Source organism: Andrographis paniculata, unplaced genomic scaffold, assembly GCF_009805555.1.
Source record: "Andrographis paniculata isolate CXL003 unplaced genomic scaffold, ASM980555v1 Contig45END, whole genome shotgun sequence".
NCBI lineage: Eukaryota > Viridiplantae > Streptophyta > Magnoliopsida > Lamiales > Acanthaceae > Andrographis > Andrographis paniculata.
The window spans coordinates 2,517,823-2,540,924 of NW_026137579.1; the positions used below are offsets into that span (position 1 = coordinate 2,517,823).

The window sequence follows — 23,102 nt, forward strand, 5'->3', positions numbered from 1 at the left end:
TTTAAATAGAAAGGAACAGGATTTAATGAGAATTAGCAATAAAAAAAGAATCAAAATGTACCAAAAAAGGATAGCTAAATAATGTCGTCTACGTCAGATGCGGCCCTTCTCTCACATTCTAGAAGTCCAAAACCCTTTTGAAATTTACCGGATAGCCAACGGAGCTCCATGACGCCTACGTGTCTCTATCTTATTGGATGCACTGGGAGGATGGAACGTGCACCCGACCGCACTAGATTCTAATCCGCTTCGGTGCGTTCCAATGTCTAAATAGCCACTGGCTTTGTTAATATTTCCAAACGTATCCCTGTCGAAAAACGAACCCACAGACGGTCGCAGGGAAGCCTTCTTAAACATATTTCCATCTCCCCAACCCTTTCTCTCTCTCTCTCTCTCTCTCTCTCTCCACTGCTTACTCTCTCTGTCTCTCTCCCTCTCCCTCGCTCTCTCCGTTCTCTCTACTTGCATTAATTTCTCTGTGATTTATCGATCGGAGAGGCTGTAATCTCTCCATTCATGACGATGATGACTCCTCAGCCGTTGGATGTAACTCCACGCCTTCTTACGTTTTACCCATTTTTTGGTTTATGCTGAATTTTCTTTCTGTAGTCTGTGGCGGTGAAGATGCATGCAAAGCTGTACTAGTTGGGAGTTTTTCTAATTTCTGTGTTTTTGCGGCTAAGAATCTTGTTTATCGGTTTGCCCGTGCTTGAGTGTGGGGATTCAGTGGTAGTGATCAGCTAGGGTTTTGCGAGAACTCGGGGGGGGGGGGGGGGGGGGATGTCTTAGTTGCTCGATTCAACTTGATTTATTTGGAACTTGTTATTCGAATGCGTGCGAATGAATTCAGTAATTAGATATGTGAGCGAAGTTTATGCATTAACTGGATCAAACTTATTGTGTTATTTTCTTTGCTGTGGAACTGTAGCAACAGGATAATGAAGAGAATCTCGTTCCACACGGCTTAGACGAGGTTGCTCAGCCGCTAGGTGAAGGGCCTCAGCCAATGGAAGGTGCTCGTCTCTTCCTAGCAACTTGGAGTTTTTTTGTTTGTCTTGCAGACCGATGCATAATTGAGAACTGCATATACTTATTTCCTTGGAAGATTATTGTATATGATCTCCTTTTTTTAATGCGTATGATTGTCATTAGGTTATCTTATCTTTTAATATCTATGAAGGCATTTGAAGTTTCTGAGTTTTGCTATATGCAATATAACATCTTAAGAGCATTCTCAATTGTACAGTGGTACCAGCGGAAAATACTGGAACTGTAGAAAACCAGGCAAATGATGAGCCACAAGCATCTCGGTTCACATGGAATATAGAGAATTTTTCCAGATTGAATTTGAAGAAGGTTTATTCTGAAGTTTTCATGGTTGGCGGATATAAATGGTACTTGAAATACAATAGATTTGCTTTTATCTCCTCTCATTTATTTTGTGCTTGCTTAGTTACTATTTATTAGAAGATATATTTGTTTATTTATTTCATTTGTCGCTTTCCCCGTACGATTTTCATCAAAAGTAATAGTTACACGTGTGGATCGCATATTTTTCTGCAGGCGCGTGCTTGTATTTCCCAAGGGAAATAATGTGGACTACTTGTCAATGTATTTAGACGTAGCTGATTCAGCTACCTTGCCATATGGGTGGAGTAGATATGCTCAGTTCAGTTTGGCTATAGTTAATCAAATACATAGCAAATATTCAATCAAGAAAGGTATTTTCTCTCTCCAATCTTTTTGCATTTTCCTTTTCTGTTGCTCTGATTAATGATGCTGCATCCGTAAATAAATGAGCGAAACTTATTTACTTGGCCAATGGATGTCACTAGGTTTAATGGCATAGCCTAACAGCCTACACCCACATTAGTGAGTATTATCATTTGGTCCTGTAGTTGAAAATAATTATTCGATACTTGTTAATCCTTAACATGGGTTAAAGTAGATGGATATCTCGAAATGTCTTATCATAAATCTCTTTCTGTAATTATGATTTTACTGAAAATGTGTTTTGCCTTTGGTTTAGTCAAGTAAATTTCTGATTGTACTAGATACCCAATTTTTGGATGGAGTACTTAATTTATGATTGAAAAATAATATAATTCTGATAGTGGATGAAAAATTCAATATTGAATGAAAATTTTAATTATTTGATTGTGAAAGATTCAAAAGTATGTTTACTTGTTTTCTGGATTGTTCTGGTTTGAATATGTTTGAATGGAAAATGGAAAATGGATGTTGGATGTTGGATGTGATGTTTGTGCAATAAAATCTTCTTTTTCGTTTTTTCACTTAGTGCCAAAATGGGGACGAGAACACAATTGAAGATAGACAAAAATTATTCATTGCCTTGCCAGTCACTTGACAAACCATTTTATTCCTGACCTCTAATTTTTGCTGTACTAACCTTGCTTTGGTTGTTTCCACAGACACACAACACCAGTTCAACCAAAGGGAGAGTGATTGGGGTTTCACTTCTTTTATGCCTCTTAGTGATCTCTATGACCCTAACAAAGGTTATCTTGTGAATGATACTGTCCTTGTTGAGGCTGATGTTGCTGTACGTAAGGTCATTGATTACTGGACATATGACTCAAAGAAAGAGACGGGATACGTTGGGCTTAAGAACCAGGGAGCAACTTGTTATATGAACTCTTTGCTCCAAACTTTGTACCATATTCCTTATTTTAGAAAGGTAACATTTATGTTCCTGTTTACCTTGTTAGGATAATATAACCAGTTTGGTATATCAATTAAAGAAGTGTGAAGGAATCTCACTTGGGATTATTATGTCAGGCCGTGTATCACATGCCAACAACAGAAAATGATAATCCCATTGGAAGCATTCCTTTGGCGTTACAGAGTTTATATTTTCGGCTTCAATACCATGACACCAGTGTTGCTACTAAGGAGTTGACTAAATCATTTGGATGGGACACTTATGATTCTTTCCTGCAACATGACGTGCAAGAACTAAACAGAGTGTTGTGTGAAAAGCTTGAAGACAAGATGAAGGTGATGGTGTCTTGATGGCAAACGCCTCTCCTAGTCTTGTTTTTATTGCAAATAGCAAAAATGTTATGTTGATCATAGCTTTTCACTGGTTCAGGGAACGGTTGTTGAAGGTACCATACAAAAGCTGTTTGAAGGGCACCACATGAATTACATAGAATGCATCAATGTGGATTTTAAGTCTACAAGAAAAGAATCTTTCTATGGTGCTCATTGTTACTCAAACTTCCCTTAGTTTTAGCAGGATTTGGACTTCCTAGAATTTACACTAACAAACTTTCTTTGCCAGATCTTCAACTTGACGTGAAAGGCTGCAAGGATGTGTATGCGTCATTTGATAAGTATGTTGAGGTCGAGCCTCTCGAGGGAGACAATAAATACCATGCTGAAGAACATGGTTTGCAGGTCTGTTGCTCTAGAGTCTAGACATCCTTAATATGTGCTCAACTTTCTTCAGGTGTAAGATGCTTGAAGACAGATTTGAGTTAAATGACGATCTTGATTTTGTTTGAAAATACTCTATTCTTAGCAAAGTTACTTGGAATTTGCAAAATCACCAGATCAATGAGGACCAAGGCATGCCACGTCGTAGTCTGGACAATTTTTTACTAATATAGTAATTGTAGGAATTATAGTAGCCTTGGGTATTTTATGAGTGTGGCTGCTCTGCTGGTTGAAATCTTTTTGCTCAAACCTCTCCTGCCTGTGTGTCAGAAAAATGAGTTGTTAGTTTGCCTAGTGTGAGAGATGTGCTCACTTAATCTGGACTTTATGAAACTGACTAATGCTTTTGCACCAAATTTATTTTGCTGCAATGTTGGAAAACTCGATTCCTTTTTCAGGATTGTTTTGTATTGAATGTGAAAATTATAAATTAAGGTGGAGGGTTTCCAATTTATTTTCTGACAAGTAAAATAAACTTGTGATATAATTAGAAAAACCTTTAAGCCAAGTAGTTGGTGTGGAATTTGGTTTTGGGATAAACATTAAAGTATCTGTTTGATTGTTAAATGAAAGCTGAGTACCAACCACTGATTGAATTTCATGAGAAAGTACATTGCCAAGTGGTATTCTTCTTATGGCTTAGATGGCAACAATATGCAGTGATGTCTTAGTATAACTCCATACGTTTATTCTGTAGAGTCTTTGGAAGAGATTGTGCAACTCTGACAGGCTTGAAAAGAGATTGTCTCCAGATTCATCCTCCCTGTTTACTGAAATTAAACTACCGTCGCTCTTTTTGTCATGTCAAGATACTGCTATTTGTGGTTAATGATTGTTCACCTTTTCTTAATTTTTTCGGTGCAACTTTTGACAGAGTGATACTTCATTTCTGTGACATTTATTTCATGTTTGTAAGGATTGCTTTCTTCCAATTTTTATTTGGTTTTCCTCAGAACACTGAGAAATTTATATATATATAAATATATATATATATGCAGATTTTTGGTGTGTCTATGATTGTTTTTTAAGGGAAGAGTTTTTTTATTTGTTTGTATATATGAGGTTTTCATATTTGTCTGCTTATATTATTGCCACAAGTGATCGACCTGTCAAATTGACGTGAAGATGCTTTCCTTATCTTGCATTTTCAATCTTAGGATGCGAGGAAGGGTGTCTTGTTTATTGATTTTCCTCCAGTTCTCCAGCTTCAGTTGAAGCGGTTTGAGTATGATTTTGTAAGGGAGACGATGGTTAAGGTTTGTAATTTAACCATAATAATCTGTTTCTTATTGCCTACTGAGATAATATTTAATGCTTTCTCAGTTTTTGGTATTAATTCACTAGCCCATGTTAACTGAGTGCATGCACTAACCTTGTTATTGGAACCAAGTTGATTTCCTTCATGCTTAGAGTTGTGAAATGAAATTTGTTGCTCACAGTCTCTTTAGATCAAGTGCTGCTGCCACTTCTTTTCTGCTCCAAAACTATCTTCAAACAAACATGATAACTATAAGGGGGGAAGGAAATTCCCCTGTTTAGGCAATAGCATAGGTTCTATTATGAGAAGTACCTATCTGTCCTTTGGCGGCTGGTTTATGTTTTTTGGATCTCTTTCAGCCATCTGAATATACATTGCTCACATTTTGCTACATTCTTCTGCTCCTTTGCCTGTACTTTGAAGCGGTTTTCTTTCAAACACTCTCTAGTACTTTTTATCTGCATAGTAAATGTTATTTACTTATTTCTGTTGATGGTTTTAATTTAATTTTGTGGGTGTTTGCTTCCTCTGTGCTTTTTCTGAAAGTTTTTGAGACCTGCCTCGAGGGAAACAAGTGAAATTGATTCTTCCTGCAGATAAATGATCGATATGAATTTCCTTTGGAGCTTGATCTCGATAGGGACAACGGAAAATATTTGTCACCAGATTCAGATAGGACTACACGAAACCTCTACATGCTCCACAGGTCATTGAGCTTCTGCGCATTTTTCCTTATCCTCTTATCTTTATAGGCCTAATTATCTGTCAGTTGTTTAATAGTAATAAATTTCTGTGCATTTTTTGTTTCCATTATGGATGAATGTGGGTGGGGCATATCAAATCCTTAAAAATGAATATTGTCGGGGCGAATAAAAACTTTAAAATATGGATGTGACAGGTTTGACCATTTGAATGAACCCCTTTGACCATAGTTACTATACAGAGTTAATTAATCTGTATTAGTTAGCACATAACAATTAAATAATCCCATGCAGTAAACATGGCTTGTGTTCTAACTTCTAAGTGAAGTTTATTGTGGAAAACTGGAAATTTTCTTGGAGTTGTTGATACAGAGGATATATTTGGTAAAATATTTTTGTTATTGATATTATTGATAACCAGTGGCAAAAGTTATATGTGGATCCTGTAACTGGCAAGAATTTTCTTATGTAAAAATGAGAATCTTTACCTCAATAAACTCTTATCACCTAACCTTCTGATATCTTCCCTGTTATTGTGTCCAACAGTGTTTTGGTTCACAGTGGTGGGGTGCATGGCGGACATTATTATGCTTTCGTCAGGCCCACACTCTCTGATCAATGGTATGGCTGCATCTCTCTATATCCCCTTGCTTATGTATTTGTAATTTTGCAAAGTATTAATTGTAATGGGATTTCCCCAGTTCCATTTTGATCCTGAGAAGCATACTTAGTTCTTTTTTAAGCAATGCATCTGTTAATTACCAAGTTTATGTTGTTAATCATGTTGCTGTTATCTTTGGTGCAAAATTTTAGTTGATGTGTCATTTATTGGTAGCCTTGCATTTTATTTTCTTCTCAGGTACAAGTTTGATGATGAGAGAGTCACTAAAGAAGATGTCAAGCGGGCCCTAGAGGAACAGTATGGAGGAGAGGAAGAGGTAGCATTTCTGTTTTCTTGTTTTTATTTATTTTTTACCTCTTTGCCAATCCTATTACTTTAGGTGCTTATAGTGTTTGTACTTTACAGTTGCCACAGACAAATCCTGGCTATAACAACACTCCTTTCAAATTTACAAAATACTCGAATGCTTACATGCTTGTGTACATTCGAGTAAGTGACAAGGATAAGATAATATGTGATGTGGATGAGAAGGATATTGCAGATCATCTCAGGGTAATTTTACTACATATCTAGCAATGTTCGGTGGTTTGTGTGTTTTTTTGAAGTTTCTCATCAAACATATATTGCTTACTCCAGGCAAGGCTAAAAAAGGAACAGGAGGAAAAAGAAGACAAGAGAAGATACAAAGCACAGGCCCACCTTTATACCATTATCAAGGTTTTTTATCAGTAGTGTTGTGGTGTATAGCTGATTTTGGCATTCCAGCATATTTATTGATGAAGCAAGTGTAACATTTTCAGATTGCCAGAGATGAGGATTTGAAGGAACAGATTGGGAAAGATATCTATTTTGATCTTGTAGATCATGATAAAGTTCGCAACTTCCGTGTCCAGAAACAAGTGGCTTTTAATGTTTTCAAGGTACGATGCATACTTTCCATTTGATACATATTGCACATTTAGAATCATAGATTCGCTTTTTAGGATGATTAATGTAGCTAACCCTGGACAAGATTTTAGCCGTATGAGGGACAGTTGATTGTATCATGTGATTGCATATGTGGGGTATCATCTGTAGCATATTCTGTGAACCGTATAACCTGAGAGAAGAAGAAAACTAATCAATTTTAGTAGATTTCTCAGAGCAGTTCCCAAATGTAGCTACTGTCTTAACCTGCATAGACAAAGAATGGAACCTTGGAGCAACTAATGGAACTTTTGTTTTGCAATCATAAGAAAGGAAAATGGGGGGTTGTTAAATGTAGAACAATAATCAAATGAGCTCTCTTGTTAGATTACAACCAGTACACTTGTGAAGAGTATAAGTGCTACCAGATTAGGCTGCCAGGATTCAAGTACCAGCATAAGCCTATAACCTTCCCAGGAGCAGTTAACATTCTTTACTGAATTATTTATGTAGTCTCTTTTGCAATTCATTTTACTGATCTTGTTAGCTATAGTTGTTCATTAATTGTTTAGAAAGTGAAGTGTTCTCTTTATTGATTTATTAATTTCTTCTTGCAAATGCTAACTAATGCTTTGTGTATTATTAAAGGAGGATGTTGCAAAAGAGTTCGGCATACCAGTACAATTTCAGCGCTATTGGATATGGGCAAAAAGGCAGAACCATACATATCGCCCAAATAGACCATTGACACCTCAGGAAGAAGCACAAACAGTAAATACAACTCCACTTCTTGAATTAAATTACAGAAGTTATGTTATCTGAGAACACTCAATTGAGGACAGCATAATAGTCCTTAACCTGTAGAAGTTCACTCAGATGTATAGTGTTGGTTAATTAATGTTTATTCATGGAACAGTATCTCAGCTTAATGTAAAGGTGAAAGAATTTTAGAAACCTTTGGTAATCACAAGTTCTCTCAGAACAATTTTTATGTTTTTTCCAAGACCTGGACAATGCGGTTGGCTTGGGAAGTTTTAGACTGTATTTAAAGTTAAAAAAAGTTGATTAATAAGTGAAAAGAATATAAAAGAAAAACGTAAAAGACGGGATTTTTATAAAGGGGAGCTTTTGCCTGTTGTTATAGCTCTAATGCCTCAATTGTTTCATGGTTATTATAATTTGTTATTTGAGTTTATTTTTGCTGAGCAATCCCTCTGGTTTAGTGAACCTTACAATTTGAGCAAGAGATACATCATTAGATATTATTAGTACACTCTCTTCTTTTCTCTTTAAGTTTGATCATTATCTAAATTGTGATGTGTTGCAGGTTGGAGCATTAAGAGAAGCTTCAAATAAAACTCACGCAGCAGAGCTGAAGTTATTTCTAGAAGTGGCATATGGACCGGTATTCCTCAACAGATAGTAGATTATGTTGCCTAGTTTGTATTATACTGTGGAAGTTTATTGCTTGGATATAACTATATTCTTCTGTGCTAAATGTTCAGGATTTGCATCCAATTCCTCCTCCAGAAAAGAATAAAGATGACATATTGCTGTTCTTTAAGCTGTATGATCCTGAGAAAGAAGAACTGCGGTAATTACCATTTCTTTGAATGAATGAATGAATTATTATTATTATTTTAAATGTTTCCCTCTAAATCTGTGCTGCCATCTATGCTGTTTCTTTAGATATGCTGGGAGTCTTTTCGTGAAAAACTGTGGAAAGCCAAATGAGTATATAAAAGAATTAAATGAATTGGCTGGTTTTGGTCCTGATGAAGAAATCGAGCTATTTGAGGTTTGCTTATAGATTACACTTTTAAAGCTTTACTCATGCCATAGCGAGTGATAATATTCTCAATACAGTTCTTGCTTGCCATATCCACAGGAGATAAAATTTGAACCCACTGTTATGTGTGAACGCCTTGACAAAAGAGCATCATTTCGATTCAGTCAGGTACTTGATTTTATTAGTCTATAGGATTCTTTTCAGTTAAATATATATATATGTATAGATCTATATATTGCTAGATTTCATGAGTGTGCCTCTAGTCTTTTATGTCTCTTTGTTTCCTTTGTGTCATTTTCAGCTTTTTTTCTTCTTTTTTTTTGTGTGTGTTTGTATAGATTAATGTAGTGTCGTGTTAATTAGTTTCTCTTCTTTGAAAATATGTAATTTTATAATTATATAATAATTCTGCCTCTCCAACACTTGTTACTTTCTGATGCTCCAAGATCGAGGATGGAGACATAATTTGCTTCCAGAAACGACGTTTGCCTGAAACAGTAGCAAAGTTCCGATTTCCTGATGTTCCTTCATTTTTGGAATATGTCAGAAACCGCCAGGTTATTCTTTACCACTAAATCGATTCAAACTTGCTTGCACTTCTAGATGCTAAGTAATGCACATTCTGTATACTTAGTTGGTTATCATATTCTATATATTTCCAAGAAATGTTTGTGCTGAACTGCAGGTACAACATATACTTCATCTCATTTCACTCCATTAAATGGAATGTGTTGAGAGAATTTTTTCTTTTGCATATTGCATTTTACTTTGTTTACTGTCCATGGGATTTGGGAAGCTTCCAACTAGTGTCTAAGGCCAATTGTAATATGTCTGTAGATAAGTAATTCTTCATGAAGCTATTATTTGCACGTCATAACCATCTTCCTCAAACTCTGTTTGGATATGTATTCTTTTCAGATTGTTCATTTTCGATCTCTGGAGAGGCCGAAGGAAGATGAATTTTGCCTTGAATTGTGAGTGCTTCTATATGCCAGTGCCTGTATTGTTTTTGGATTATTGGAATATAGTTATTTTTATCATGTTTTGCACAACTCTGCAGAGCTAAGAATAACACTTATGATGATGTTGTGGAAAGAGTTGCCCAGCACCTTGGCTTGAACGATCCATCAAAAATTAGGCTCACACCACATAATTGCTATTCCCAGCAACCAAAGCCCAATCCTATCAAATATAGATCTGTTGATCATTTATTAGATATGCTTGTCCACTACAATCAGGTACTTGCAGCATGTATTCTGTCTGTATGCCTTTAGCTTTCTTGGAGGTATTGCATCAAGTATAGTAGACTAATGGCTTATTTTTTATGTCATGATAGATTTCTGACATACTATATTATGAAGTGCTGGACATTCCTCTTCCGGAACTGCAGTGTCTCAAGACACTTAAAGTTGCGTTCCACCATGCGACAAAGGATGAGGTGCTGATACTACTGCTATAGTCTAGGTATTCTTATACATACCAACATATGCTCTGTGAATTATCACATATGTGATGACTTTTACAGGCTGTTATTCTCAATATTAGACTGCCTAAACAAAGTTCTGTTGGAGAAGTACTGAATGAGATCAAATCAAAGGTTAGCTCATCATCTTATTTTAGTAGAACAGTGTGTCAAAATGCATGGGACTGATTTTTAACCTCTACAAATTCTGATTCCTAAATTATTTTCTTCTGCTCTTATTTAACCTTTTTAGTAAGTTTAGTGGTGGACTGGTGACTCATCTACCATCAACATTTTAGAATCCATGCAAAATCACTAACATCTTTTCCATCTCAAAATAGGTAGAGTTGTCTCATCCAAATGCAGAGCTTAGGCTGCTTGAAGTTTTCTATCACAAGATTTACAAGGTAATGGTCTCTCTTAGCTATTTTATGCTCTTTATATTTTTGTAGAACTTTCTGAACCATAATCATTCAAGTTCTCCACTCCAGAATATATGTATGAGATTTTTCTTTGTTTTTTACCATGCCTTGTATGTGAAGAATCTTGATTAAAATATATGCAAAATCCTCTTGGTTAGTCTGAACATTTCCCTGATCCTTGGAGTTGAAATTGTGCCTGGTGTATCCTATTTCTGCTTGACTGGAATTGAGTAATATGATTGATTGATATGAAGGAGTTCTCTTTTAAGATTTCACTTAAAACTATTTTCTGAATAGATTATTATATATTGAGCATTCTACTATACATTCTTGATTTTGCAGATTTTTCCTCTTAACGAGAAGATTGAGAACATAAATGACCAGTACTGGACGCTGCGTGCTGAGGAGGTCCTGCTCTTAACCCATTATTTTCATCCTCTATTTTTGTTGTGCATAATGATTCTATGCAGTTGTCAGTACCCTTTCATTTGATCATTGTTTATATATTGTTTTGTAACTGGATGGTTTCTATGCTGGATATTTACTGAAGAGTGGTTAGGCAGTTACTGACAACTGAATTCTTGTAGATAATTTAATGTCATGATTGGTAGGATAGTGGTTGGGAATGTTGCCTTTCCCTCAAAGTGTTCCATCCTTTATTGTATTAATTAATAGATATTATTTTGTTCTATTTCAGATTCCAGATGAAGAAAAGAACCTTGGGCCCACTGACCGACTGATTCATGTTTACCATTTCACAAAGGAGACTGCCCAGAATCAAGTGGTACCACCTGCATATACATAACTGGCTTCTGTGGTTGAAATTCTATAAAGATATGTGAAACTATTTAACTAACTATATTGAATGTTGTGATTTTTCGCTTGAGCAGCAAGTCCAGAATTTTGGTGATCCATTCTTTCTTGTCATTCATGAAGGCGAAACTTTAGTAGATGTCAAAGCACGCATTCAGAAGAAATTGCAGGTTCCAGATGAGGAATTCTCTAAGGTATATTCTTCCCGGAAACTTCATGGTAATTTCATCAGCATTTCAATTGCTAAGTGCAGTTTTCATTCTAATACTTTGCTGAAATGTGCAGTGGAAGTTTGCATTCTTGTCATTGGGGCGGCCAGAGTATCTTGAGGACTCTGATATTGTCACCAATCGTTTTCAGGTCACTTATTCCCACCATTGCCAATTATTATGCTAATTTGGCTTTTGAAATATCACAGTTTCTTTATGTCAACTGAACATTTGTATCCCTCCCTTCCAGAGAAGAGATGTTTATGGTGCTTGGGAGCAATACTTGGGGCTAGAGCACCCAGACACCTCTCCTAAGAGAGCATACGCCACAAGCCAGGTAAAATCTTCAAATCCAGCTGTTTGTCGTCATCAAATCCCTTACACTTATCAATACTCTCATACTTGTTGATTTGGAAATTGCAGAGTCGCCACACATTTGAGAAACCCGTGAAAATATACAACTAAATTTGAGTAGCTCTGATCAAAGAGAAAAATGTTTGTTTGGCACCATAACAAGAAATGCGATACTATTTCAAGTGTGGGCACTCTGGATGGGTGATCAAACTAGCAAATAGAAGAGATACCCTGTTACATGCTCCGGTGATCTTTTCACTAATAATTTTCTTTTTGACTGTATTGAAAGCAGAGCTCCGGTTCTAGATGTAGTCTTTCTGTGCTTGGTTGAGACATTGAGGTCTTCTTGTCTGTCAGTCATCTTCACATTTTTACAATGCTTTGAAGTACTCCGAAAAACCTGTTACATTGTGTCGTTTGTCTGTATTTTATCACTCATGATGAGATTTTGCTTGATGGGGTTGTAAGTAAAGTAAAGTGGGGTATAGTTAGGTCTTTCATATTCTCTTGTGGCCTTTGTGGAGATCTCATATATTCTCAGAGTATTTGCATCCCCCTTGTGTTTGCTTGTATTTGTTCTGCTATGGATGGACAATGGGGGAATAGGTTTGTAAATAGGACTGTAAACTAATCAAATCAAATTGAATATTATAATTTTACGTTGTCTGAATTTGAATTTAAATCACAAAATTTTGAATACTAGTATTAAAATGTTGAAGCTTATTGTTTGGCCTTTGTAGATGCTTAGGTTAGATCATTATGTGTGGATGGCGACAGTTTAGTTAGTAGCAAGCAAACCAAACATGCAGCATTATCCCCATCAAAACATGGAACCTTGACAATGATAGAATATACACGTAGGGGGAATATCAGCATTCAAGAAATGTAACACTCTACACTCACATATGCTGGAAGCAATGGGGTTGGCAGATGCAGTTGATGGCATGCATCAACTTTCTTCTCGGGCCAACGGCAATTGTGCCCATGTCTTTAAGCTTTTCCATGGTAATATTTGCAAGCTGGAATTTGTTGACTCTCCGCATCTTGAAAACCTGTAGAAAACAGGTAAGGCCAAGAGAAATGAGCCACTTCTCCAAGCCTCCAGCCTTCCGAAGTTTTCTGTCAAGACAAGAAGCCCGCATTCTTGAATTCAGGAAATTGCTGCTATCCGCGAATATCATCATTCCCTTGTTCGTTTTGGAAGTGCTGCATCTGCCTATGGTATTATTACAGCCTCTGAAACTAGGAAGTGGAGCATCGCGTGAAGCAGTCCTATTGCACATACTTGATGACTTTCGGAATGTCAAATTGGGATTTGATGTCTTTTGTGGACAAATAGCCCCCTCTGGAGACGAAGTGATAGATTTGGCAGATTCTTGACCCGGTTGCATTGAAGCAGAGAGCATTGATGGAGACTCCCCCTTGGAGTTGGTTTCTCTAGGCAAGTGGGACTTGGTTTCTCTTGGTATTTCTTGCAGATGCATCTCTCCGGCAGACTGCAACACCTTACCAGGCAATGGCGGGATTAAAATGGTGATTCTTTGCTTCTTGACTACCAACCAATCTTCTTCATAGGGTGGTTCAGTTCGCTGCTTCTTTCCAGGAGCACCGCGAAAATGTCTCTGTTTTGGCTTCACCATTACTTTTATCTGCGCAAGATGAGCTGTGAATCAGACCATGGGCACTAGATTAAGTCCTCTACTTCACCATGTTAGGAAGTGAAACTAAATAATAACTCTGTCTATATTGATAAAACCACTGCAATCTTGCAGTTTCCATTGGTTCATAAAAGGATGAAGAAACAAAGGAAAGGGAGGAGCATAATTCTACATAATTCTATAGTTGAAGAATTATGAAAGCCTCCCCAACTGATGCCATTTAATTCAAGTTCAACGATGAACTGTATATAGATTCAGGCAGAAGACCAATATCTTGCACTCACTAGACAATTTCCACAATCCTGAATTGACTATATTTTCCCAGGCAAGATATAACAAATACTGTGATCCGACTAACTACTGAATTATAAATTTTGCTTGTCGCGTTCTCCTAACATAACAAATTCAATTACTTTAGATAACAATTTTTAATGTCACGATCTTCGGAAAAACGGATCTGGATGGCACGGAACCATACTCAACGAATAGAACTTTTTCATCACAGCAATAAGGAAAATCGCTCTAAGCTCACAAAACACCAATTTGTACAATCACTTTCCCCTCCAATAAAACTCATGTAATCAAGTCGAGTAGAAACGCATACCGCGTCAAGACGATATGCACGCAGACTCCGGCACTCGTACAAGCAGTGGTAATTCAAAGAAAAATCAAAACAGACAGCGAACCTGATGACGCCGCGCCACCGAAGAAATCTTCACAATTAAGACCAGTGGAAGAATCGTAGCAGGGCTTCCATGAATTAGCCGCAGTCCTCTCTACTGTACAACAGTTCAGTTCGCGTTCTTATTCATTACTTATACCGTCCGCCATAGAAAGCGACAGGCAGCTTTCACTCATTTTTATCGGGAATTAGTAATTTAGTATATCATTTATGGGCCGAAATGGGCCAGTACGAAAAATGGGCCTTTGGGGCCTTAAAACATTATTCGGCTGTAAAACGATTTTAAACAATTGGGCCAGAGCCTTGAGGCTCAATAGTGACTTTTTACTCAAGAAAAGAATCTTTATCAAATTTTCTAGTGGCTGTGAAGTCGGTGAGACTACTGAATTTATCGATCCGTCATTGTAAAAGTGCCTCAAATCTATCGTTTCTCTCTGAAGAATCTGTACGTTTTCAGCTGTAATCATGGTGCAAATGAAGCTTTTCGGTGGTCTCGTCTTCGTGCTGTGTCTGCTTGTGCCTTTGACCTCCGCGGACTCCAAGGATGTTCGCTACTGCGGTGTGTTACCAGGGTCTCCCAAAGTCTTTCTGATTGGATCCAGTGGTTTTGATTGCTTGATTTATATTAGCGTTTTTTTTTTTTTGTGATTTGTGTTCTTCTACTATCCTGTGGTGTTTTTCTACTATGGTGAGGAGAATCGGAATGTCTGTTGCTTTGATTTCCTGCTTATGCGAAATTTCTGATAATATGCTTGAGTTGCGGCATTATTTCTGGAGGATCGTTGTCCATGGCGGTTCATTGTACTTTATTATTCTTACCTTGGTATTAGGCTGTTGGTAAATACTTTGATCGTGGTTACTTGACTTGAATAAAATAGCTGTGTAGAGGATCGTATGACAATTGTTTAGGATGAGTTGTATAAACTTCACGGAATTGACCGCCTATACGTTGTCCTTCCTGAAAATATGAATAATTTTTCTTAAATCATTGTTTGTGAATATTCTAATTTCCAATGTAGTAGAGCAAAAACTAGTGTCATTTACGAATTATCCATGCTTTATATTTGTTTCAGGGATAGTTGAGTCTTCTGATTTGGTTATTTTCTTCTTTGGCTAAATTGCAGACAAGAAGGCTAACTATGCGGTGAAGATCAATGATCTCCAGATAGACCCTTATCCTATTTCCAGAGGAGTTAATACTACCTTTCAAATGGCTGCATCTACAGGTCAATATCACTTCTTATATTTCATGAGTTTGTCTGAGTTCCATAATCTACTGCGATATAATATCATCTTCTGGAGCTGCAAGTTTTTGCTAACATTTACATTCTGATTATTACTTAGTGCCTCTGTTGTAATAATGGGTTCTCCATTTTTTGTTACTTTTCTCCTCCTAAAAGTACCTTAATTATTGAGTTACATGTATATTGTCCCCTACACTAGGAAGATGGATACATTACCAATTGAATCGCAGATAAGTATTTGAATTGCTGGACAAATTAGTTTAGATATTTATAGTCTTACCTATTATTCGTACTGTAAAGCAATTTCACGGTGATTCAATCAGCAAGATATTTATGCATAATATCGTATAAGATATTTATTGCTTGAATGAGGTGTATCCATCCCTTTCTGCAGCTTGGTTAGTTGGGGTTGAGAGTATCCACTGTTTAGGTGAAAGAACAAGATATTGCGCGTCACCTCATTAACGGAAACCAATGATCTACTCTTTATAATGGTTCATGATGGTAACATCACAAATGTCTCCAATGCAGGAGCATGGTTATTACTAACATTTACTTTTGGATACACTTGCAGTTCATACTAGAATGTTTTATGGAACAATATATATCCAATACATGGAATTTCACCATTCTTTGAAAACAATAACCTTTAGGAAATTTTATTTGCTATTTATTTATGAAATTAACCAGATGCTGTGGCATCATCCACAATGTCCCTGGCTCACTCTTAATAATCTCAATGCAGCTGAACCAATCTCCAGCGGGAAGCTTGTAATTGAAGTTTCATACTTTGGATTTCACATTTACACTGAAGAACACGATCTATGTAAAGAGACGTCATGCCCTGTTTCCATTGGCGACTTTCTAGTTTCTCATGCTCAAGCATTGCCTGGATTAACACCACCTGTGAGTCATTTATAAATTTGAGCATCCAATTACATATTTGTCAGTAAGTTACCCTCACAACATTTATGCGAATGTAACAATTTTCTTGGGAACTAATGTCCACAGGGTTCCTACTCTCTAAAAATGAAAATGATGAATGGAAAGAAGCAATTAACCTGCATTACTTTCGACTTCAGCATCGGGTTTATAGCAGAGGAGAATGTGGCTGATGCTTAAATGACCGACCCCACCCCCCACCCCACCTCCTGCTATATTGTACAGGATCCCTCGGTTGTGTAGGTACTTCCATGGAGTAACAGCTTCTACTTGATGTCCTATTTATATCTTTGGCAACAAGACTCGTGAACTTGTCAGACCTTGTACTGTTGCTTTGATGCTCTACTCATGTTATATTTCTCAGACAATATCACTGAATCCTTTGTTGGTCTGTTTTCCTTGATGCTTCTTCCATAAATAAGAAAAAGTATTTCCATGCTGGGATCATTTAGTTGGCCTATCACTCACGAGAAAGAAGGAAAAAAAATCCAGCAGAAGAAGAAAAGAATCTATCCATCACATGACCATTCCATAACCTCTGCAGCAAATCATAACTGGATGCCAAAAGAAAATATTGCAAAAATGTACGTTGTAATCAGTAAGTACCCAAACTTGTTGATAGACAATTCTCAGTTATCCAAAAGAGAGACAGAGTATTCTTGAAGGATAATATTGACTGACAGAACTCCGGGAAGATTATTAACCTCAATACACCTCTAATCCTAGGCATCTAAAGGGCGAAAATGAAGTCGACACAGATTTTTAATCGACAGACTACAGCTTTGATTTCTTGAGATAAAACCCGAATTCTGGTGTTGTAATGTCGTTAGTACTGCACAGTTACTAGTTAATCTCTTTAGATAATGACCTGCGGCGCAGTCGCCGGAGTTGCAGAAGATGCCGGTCGCTGCTGCAGCTCTGTAAAGTGAAACTCAATCTGAAGCCGGTGGTGAAGAGGCGTCGACATTGCCAAACCTTTCTTGATATCCGCCTGCAGTTCTCTGATCGGTATTGCCGCCAAGAAACTCTTCATATACTCTTTGCAAGACTCTTTACCCCTACAGACAACCTCCTCGACATTTTCAGTCGCCGCTGGCTCCTCAGATTGAGGTACCAACGCCAACTCCTTGGAAACTTCGCCGGAGTTTGTTGCCGGCATACCCAAATCCCGAGCCTCAACTGCTGCCGGATTGGCACTAGATTTTTCTTCGGAAGATTGGGTAGAGCTTGGGATGTTGTGGATAACCGTGTCCTTGTCGAATTTTAGTATGTAGGCCTGATTGCATCCTTCGTGCAGTCGCTCCCCCAATGTGTCAATTATGTAGTAAGCATCTGGTTCAACCTTGAGGACGAAGAAGTGATCGTTCCAACTGACGATGAAAACAGGGGATTCACCATTGTTACAGCTCTCAGAACAGCTAATCTCATCCCAAATATTGTCAAAGGACATTGCACCGTGCAGGAAATCAAAGTTTCCACCTTCCATACCCTCGGGATGGAAAAACCCAATAAACGACTTCCCGGGAATCACAGAGAGATCGCGAACTTTAGCCTGGAGGATGGTCTCCAGATCGAAGTGCTTGTCAGGGAACCGCTCCTGGTAAATTTCGTTCTCGCAGAGATTTCTCCACTCCAAAGAACCGTCTCGGATCAAACTATCGAACTGCGATTTGATGGGCATGAGATTGTGGTTGTTCTGCAACCAGTCTGCAATAACTGCGACAAGAGCTGTACAAGCGCTCTCTCCAGCAGCCCGCTCGCTTCGTTGATCAATGGAAGCGAAAAACACCTGCGTCTGCATCTTCATGTGTCCATCCCGACTTGTTATTTCTTTCTGCTCCCAAGTGCCCACGGCAAAGCTGTCATCGCCAAAGTCGGAAACTGAGGTTCGATTCGCATTTGAGTCCTGGTCACTCTTATGCTGCTGCAATATGAATGAGAATCTTTTAGTTGATGTTCACTGATTCAATATTTTAACGAAAAGGAAAAAAAACGAACAAATTCTCTTACCCCGGAAAACAGAGATTCATCAGAGCTGAGCTGCCGGCGATCAAAATCTATATCGTCTCCACCTTCTTCGCCGTACGCCTTTTTAAGCAACGGCTCGCCTTTAGCTTTCGAAGCTCTGAAACTCAGCTTCCTCTTTCTCCAAGGCAAAATACTGAGTTTAGAATTCCGCACAAGTGGTTGCTCGGCAGGCGTAGGAACAGCGATAGACACGTGAGAGGATGCGGCATCCGACCTACGGTTGCTGTAGTAGATCAAGTCTCCATCCTCTTCATTGATACCGGCACTCAAAACACCTGCATAATTAGCATTAGCCAGTGTCCCGTAACTAAATGATTTCCTAACAGCAGAATTCTCTTTGGCTTCATCGGAGACTCCTCCCTCAAATTCATCCATGGAGTCTGTATCGGAGGGGAAAGCATAATCATCACCCTCGCTTTTCGAAGAGTACCTGCCCTCACTCCCCTCCTCTTCATGGCTGGGTTTTCTGGACCTTCTAGTCGATACGTACTCAGTGAGTATCTTCACCTTCCTTAGACCAGCTTTGATGGCAGAAACCTCGTCTTTCTCTGTAGAAGGAGTTTCCACAGATACTGGAGGGGATGAAGCAGGGACTATCGGACTTTGGACCAACTCAGTAGGCGGTTGCACTCCCCTGAGTTCAACCAAGCCAAGAGATATCTACAATATATATATATATACACACACAGATAGACTTTTAGTCGGGAATTATTTTGAGAATTAAGGAAAAAACACTACGACAAGCTACAGAAATAAACAGTTTTTAAATGAAGATATCTTACACAGAGTGAGGGGCGGCGCTCAATCGCAGTGTCGGAAACTGATAGAGGAATCTTGACTTCGATCGCCTGCTCATCAGCATTGGAAGCATATTCAGCAAGGTTCAAGGCTGCTGAACCAAGTATTGAATTCTTGTTCTTTGCACCCTGTGTCAACCCCTGTTAAAGGCTCAATTGCTTCAATTCTCTATCACACTCAATAAGAATATATATATATATATATAATTAGACATTTCTTTACAATAACAAGGACTAAAGGTACAAAGAAATGTGTGGCCAAATCCACAGAAAAATTCACTAATAATAACAGGGTGATGTTTCATTTCTATAAAGAAGAGGATCTGCGAAATTAGTGACTATCCATTTTCCGTGATTGTAATCTATTTATAGTTAACGACTATCGAATTTCCAATTCCAGATGGCAAATATACAACGGCGGAGATACGATACGACAAACAATCATCAAAGTGGCGATGTCATAGTTGACTTATGAGAAAGTTATTTTGTAATTTGGTTGTTTTCTCAGCCTTTTCAGTACATAACAAACCGCTCTTGATCGACAGACTTTATAAAGCAAACACAGAAATGAACAAAATGCGCACAATTACACAAACACAAAATACCCATCTAACAAAAAGATCCAGTCAAGAAGTATCTTCCCCATCTACTGAATTATAAGTATCATCGTGCATTTCTAAGTTCCCCAAATGTGTATCATCCATTAAACAACAGAAAAGGCTCTGTTAGTCTGGGTATAACACTACAAGAAGCACTTTTAACCACTCAAGAAAGAGACAACCGAAAATCCTAATCTCGAACATGTACATAATCAAAAAGCATTGATCAGCAGCTACAAATTTTGGTTGTCAATGACTTGAAGGATCAGCTAAGGAATTCCTCCACTCTGTTTACAGTTTGAAACAGAAATAACACAGGAAACCATGTTTACATTCAAGACCCAAATATGAACACACTATATTATGCTTTAAATTAATTTAGGCAAATAATTTCGTTCCCAAAAGATGATAAGATAATAGTCAAACAATCTTTTTGATAACTTTTCTGTTTGGTGTAAATCTTCAAGGAGAGTATGGTGTGTAAATGGCAACAGATCAATTTCTCAAAAATCAAAATCGAATCACAGAAGGAGAAACAGAAACCCAGAAATACATTACAAAAATTTGACAAGAATTAGATCTTGAAGAAACAAGAAAAGAACTCACATGGAAAACGGTGAAACTGATCTCCCAAGGATGAAACGCATCATCTTTGTAGGCAGAAAGGGTGCAGACGCTACGAAATTCTTCATCCCACTCAACCAAAACGCCGTCGTTTCGCCCGTCGTCTTCAACCCTTTTCACAACCTCCTCCCTCGTAAAATTCCTTCTCACCGTCCTCCTGAACGAGCCCAGAGAAATCCTCGGCGGCCCCTTCCACCTGATCTCCACCGCAAGACCGCCGTGATCCTTCTCCGCATCCTCATTCACCCAATCGAAACCCTCCAGCCTCTGCACTGTGATTTTCACTTCATACTTTTTCGAAATCGGAGGCGGCCATGGCCATCTCATCATTTTCACCACCATCCCTAATTCCCTTGGAATGGGAAATTTCGGTACAAAGATCCTGCCTTCCTCACACAATTCGGTCGGCAGATTGACGAAATAACGAATTCTAGACAGCAAGTGAGGCCCGAAAAAAACGGGGTTAAAAAAAACAAAAACAAAAACAAAAAAATCGACGAAGATCTGCAGAATCCTTCACCTACAAGGGGTTTTTTCTCACTCCTTACAAAAATGTGGATGGGCAAGAATTGTTAATCCAAGAAGAGATTCAAATCTCTCCCCAACGTGCTGCTTTGAGAAATCTTCCCCCAAAATAACCAGCAAGTGAGAGAGAATGGAAAGATAGTGGAATATGCCGTTATTTTTCTGCCTTTTCAAGATATATCACAATAATAGCAATGCTCTGTATCTCTATCTGTACACCCACATATATATATTTTATATATATATTATTAAATAAAAAATTATTATATACATTCACGCCATATAATTAGGGCAGAGAACAACCTAGGGCTACAGCAAAAAGGGCTGGGGGTGGGGGTGGGGGTAGGGTAATGTGTGAACTGTTTTCTGTGGTGTGTTTGGTGGTAGTGGAACGGCGTGCAAAGCAGGACGTTGACTCCATTGATCCAACCAACCAACAATCCATCCTCGATTTTAATGTCAAAATCAAGATTAATTAGGGTTTGTTCATCCAAGATCAGAGGCCCATTTCTCCATTTCACAATACACACACAATCTATATGTATATCTCTGCAAGACATGTTTCTTTTTTATTATTTGATCCCCAACGGACGCAAGAATCCGCCATTGATTTCACGTGCAGAATCATATTTCACAGCAAACAGACAGAGTGGTTACCAAGGCAAAAATTATACACACAAAAACGACATCTTTTCTTGCTTGCAATGATGGTTGGGAATATACGCAAAATACGCAGACCCTTCTTCTTCTTCTTCCCCTTCCATGTGAATTCCGCAATAGAACAACAGAGCTTGCTTCTGCAATTAATTTAAGTGCAATAGAAGGACCAGACCAGAGCACCCAATTTGGTTCCTTTACAGATTGGCAGAGTGTTCTTAGTATGGTTTCTTTAAATTAGAGCCTTTCAAATTGAGTGGGCATGAGCATGAGCTTGATTGATTTTGATGGCATGGGCCATCTATTTCATTAATGCTCATCATGGTGTTGCTCGGCTGTGCTGCCTGCCATTGATGATTCTGGTCAGCACACCACAGCAGCTTCCATGGAGGGAGACTAAGTAAGAGGCGGGCCCTTCTCCTTTTCTTTTTAATTTTTATTTTAATTTTAATTTTTATTTCAGTTTAGTTAGTGGTCTATTTTGGATGCTTTCCAGGCGATGACGACGACGATTCCACACTGTTTTTATCGCCATTCATATTCGTATTATGATTTTTTTAAGCAATAGAATTAAAATTGTTTTGGTGTTTTTAAATCTATTCAGTTTAATTTATTAGCCCTGATCCACCAATTTGTAGTGATTGCTGCTGGTCCTGTCTTAGGTTTTGAAAACGATGGTTGAGTAGAGGACATGTGCAAGAATTCCAAAATACCAACCAATTTTTTTAATTTAAATTTATTTTTTGAAATAATAATCTCAGCTTTTGGACTTTTCTTAACATTTTGGATCTAATCATTGAATTTAATTCATACTGCTTTTATTAGCCTGGCCCATTAAGTCAATTTGCTCTTCCTTAGTTCTATATGAGCCCAATTTAGGAAGGCCCACTTGAGCCCACATTATTCGATTGTCCAATCGCTTGACCTTTATGAAGGTTAAGGTTGTGTTTGTTTGTGTGGTTTTTTTTGAATTGAAAAATGTGAGATAAATATATGATAATTCAATGTAATATATAAAAGTATTTACTTTTTTTAAAAAAAAAACAAGCACATCCGCACCTATCCAGAATCAAACCTCGACCTAACCATCAAGCGAATGATGTCTTACCGCTTGATCTACAAGATTTGACTACTTATATTATATTGTTAGCACCATTGACTTTAGCAGATAGCGTTGAAATGCTTTTCAAATAGATACATTATATTTTTAGGTGACCATCACCATGGTCAAAAGTATGTAAAGTAATGTTTTAAATATACGTATTTTTAGATTTATATAGTACTGTACTAAATAAAAAACATATTTTGTTTTATACTTTTTAGTTAATATATATATATATATATAAATAGA

The 23,102-nt window shown here is 37.7% G+C and overlaps 4 protein-coding genes across 8 annotated transcripts; 2 read left to right on the plus strand and 2 right to left on the minus strand.

The window, feature by feature from the left end:
* Positions 1 to 308: 308 nt before the first annotated feature.
* LOC127251925 (ubiquitin C-terminal hydrolase 12-like) lies at positions 309 to 12,792 on the plus strand. 3 transcript variants are annotated; one of them, XM_051275875.1, is made up of 32 exons: positions 310 to 546; positions 929 to 1,013; positions 1,247 to 1,394; positions 1,564 to 1,721; positions 2,433 to 2,698; positions 2,800 to 3,018; positions 3,113 to 3,221; positions 3,305 to 3,420; positions 4,617 to 4,715; positions 5,314 to 5,423; positions 5,965 to 6,039; positions 6,278 to 6,356; positions 6,446 to 6,592; positions 6,677 to 6,757; positions 6,841 to 6,960; positions 7,595 to 7,717; positions 8,274 to 8,351; positions 8,452 to 8,540; positions 8,636 to 8,744; positions 8,835 to 8,903; positions 9,182 to 9,292; positions 9,654 to 9,709; positions 9,796 to 9,973; positions 10,072 to 10,173; positions 10,261 to 10,332; positions 10,539 to 10,604; positions 10,962 to 11,027; positions 11,317 to 11,403; positions 11,510 to 11,626; positions 11,718 to 11,792; positions 11,892 to 11,978; positions 12,736 to 12,792. In XM_051275875.1, exons 1-32 carry the CDS (start codon positions 517 to 519, stop codon positions 12,775 to 12,777), a joined length of 3,369 nt encoding a protein of 1,122 aa, XP_051131832.1. In that variant the 5' UTR covers positions 310 to 516; the 3' UTR covers positions 12,778 to 12,792. The 3 variants fall into 3 exon arrangements, 2 of the variants coding, with proteins under 2 accessions (XP_051131832.1, XP_051131831.1); XM_051275874.1 differs by lacking the exon at positions 12,736 to 12,792 and adding an exon at positions 12,065 to 12,495 and having other exon boundaries at positions 312 to 546; XR_007838982.1 differs by lacking the exons at positions 10,962 to 11,027; positions 11,317 to 11,403; positions 11,510 to 11,626; ... (1 more) ...; positions 11,892 to 11,978; positions 12,736 to 12,792 and having other exon boundaries at positions 309 to 546; positions 10,072 to 10,199; positions 10,281 to 10,332.
* A 26-nt stretch (positions 12,793 to 12,818) lies between these two features.
* On the minus strand, positions 12,819 to 14,501 carry LOC127251931 (uncharacterized). 2 transcript variants are annotated; one of them, XM_051275887.1, is made up of 2 exons: positions 14,258 to 14,501; positions 12,819 to 13,644 (listed from the first exon to the last, which is right to left on the minus strand). In XM_051275887.1, the coding sequence occupies exon 2, from the start codon at positions 13,633 to 13,635 to the stop codon at positions 12,895 to 12,897; it is 741 nt and encodes a 246-aa protein (XP_051131844.1). In that variant the 5' UTR covers positions 13,636 to 13,644; positions 14,258 to 14,501; the 3' UTR covers positions 12,819 to 12,894. The 2 variants fall into 2 exon arrangements, with proteins under 2 accessions (XP_051131844.1, XP_051131843.1); XM_051275886.1 differs by having other exon boundaries at positions 14,340 to 14,500.
* A 192-nt stretch (positions 14,502 to 14,693) lies between these two features.
* On the plus strand, positions 14,694 to 16,709 carry LOC127251934 (uncharacterized). Its single transcript, XM_051275891.1, has 4 exons — positions 14,694 to 14,894; positions 15,460 to 15,561; positions 16,325 to 16,485; positions 16,591 to 16,709. Exons 1-4 carry the CDS (start codon positions 14,801 to 14,803, stop codon positions 16,699 to 16,701), a joined length of 468 nt encoding a protein of 155 aa, XP_051131848.1. The 5' UTR covers positions 14,694 to 14,800; the 3' UTR covers positions 16,702 to 16,709.
* Positions 16,710 to 17,168: 459 nt separating this feature from the next.
* Positions 17,169 to 21,947, minus strand: LOC127251927 (uncharacterized). 2 transcript variants are annotated; one of them, XM_051275877.1, is made up of 5 exons: positions 21,094 to 21,366; positions 20,552 to 20,999; positions 19,332 to 19,487; positions 18,532 to 19,209; positions 17,169 to 18,445 (listed from the first exon to the last, which is right to left on the minus strand). In XM_051275877.1, exons 2-5 carry the CDS (start codon positions 20,909 to 20,911, stop codon positions 17,378 to 17,380), a joined length of 2,262 nt encoding a protein of 753 aa, XP_051131834.1. In that variant the 5' UTR covers positions 20,912 to 20,999; positions 21,094 to 21,366; the 3' UTR covers positions 17,169 to 17,377. The 2 variants fall into 2 exon arrangements, with proteins under 2 accessions (XP_051131834.1, XP_051131835.1); XM_051275878.1 differs by having other exon boundaries at positions 19,332 to 19,475; positions 20,552 to 21,947.
* Positions 21,948 to 23,102: the final 1,155 nt, after the last annotated feature.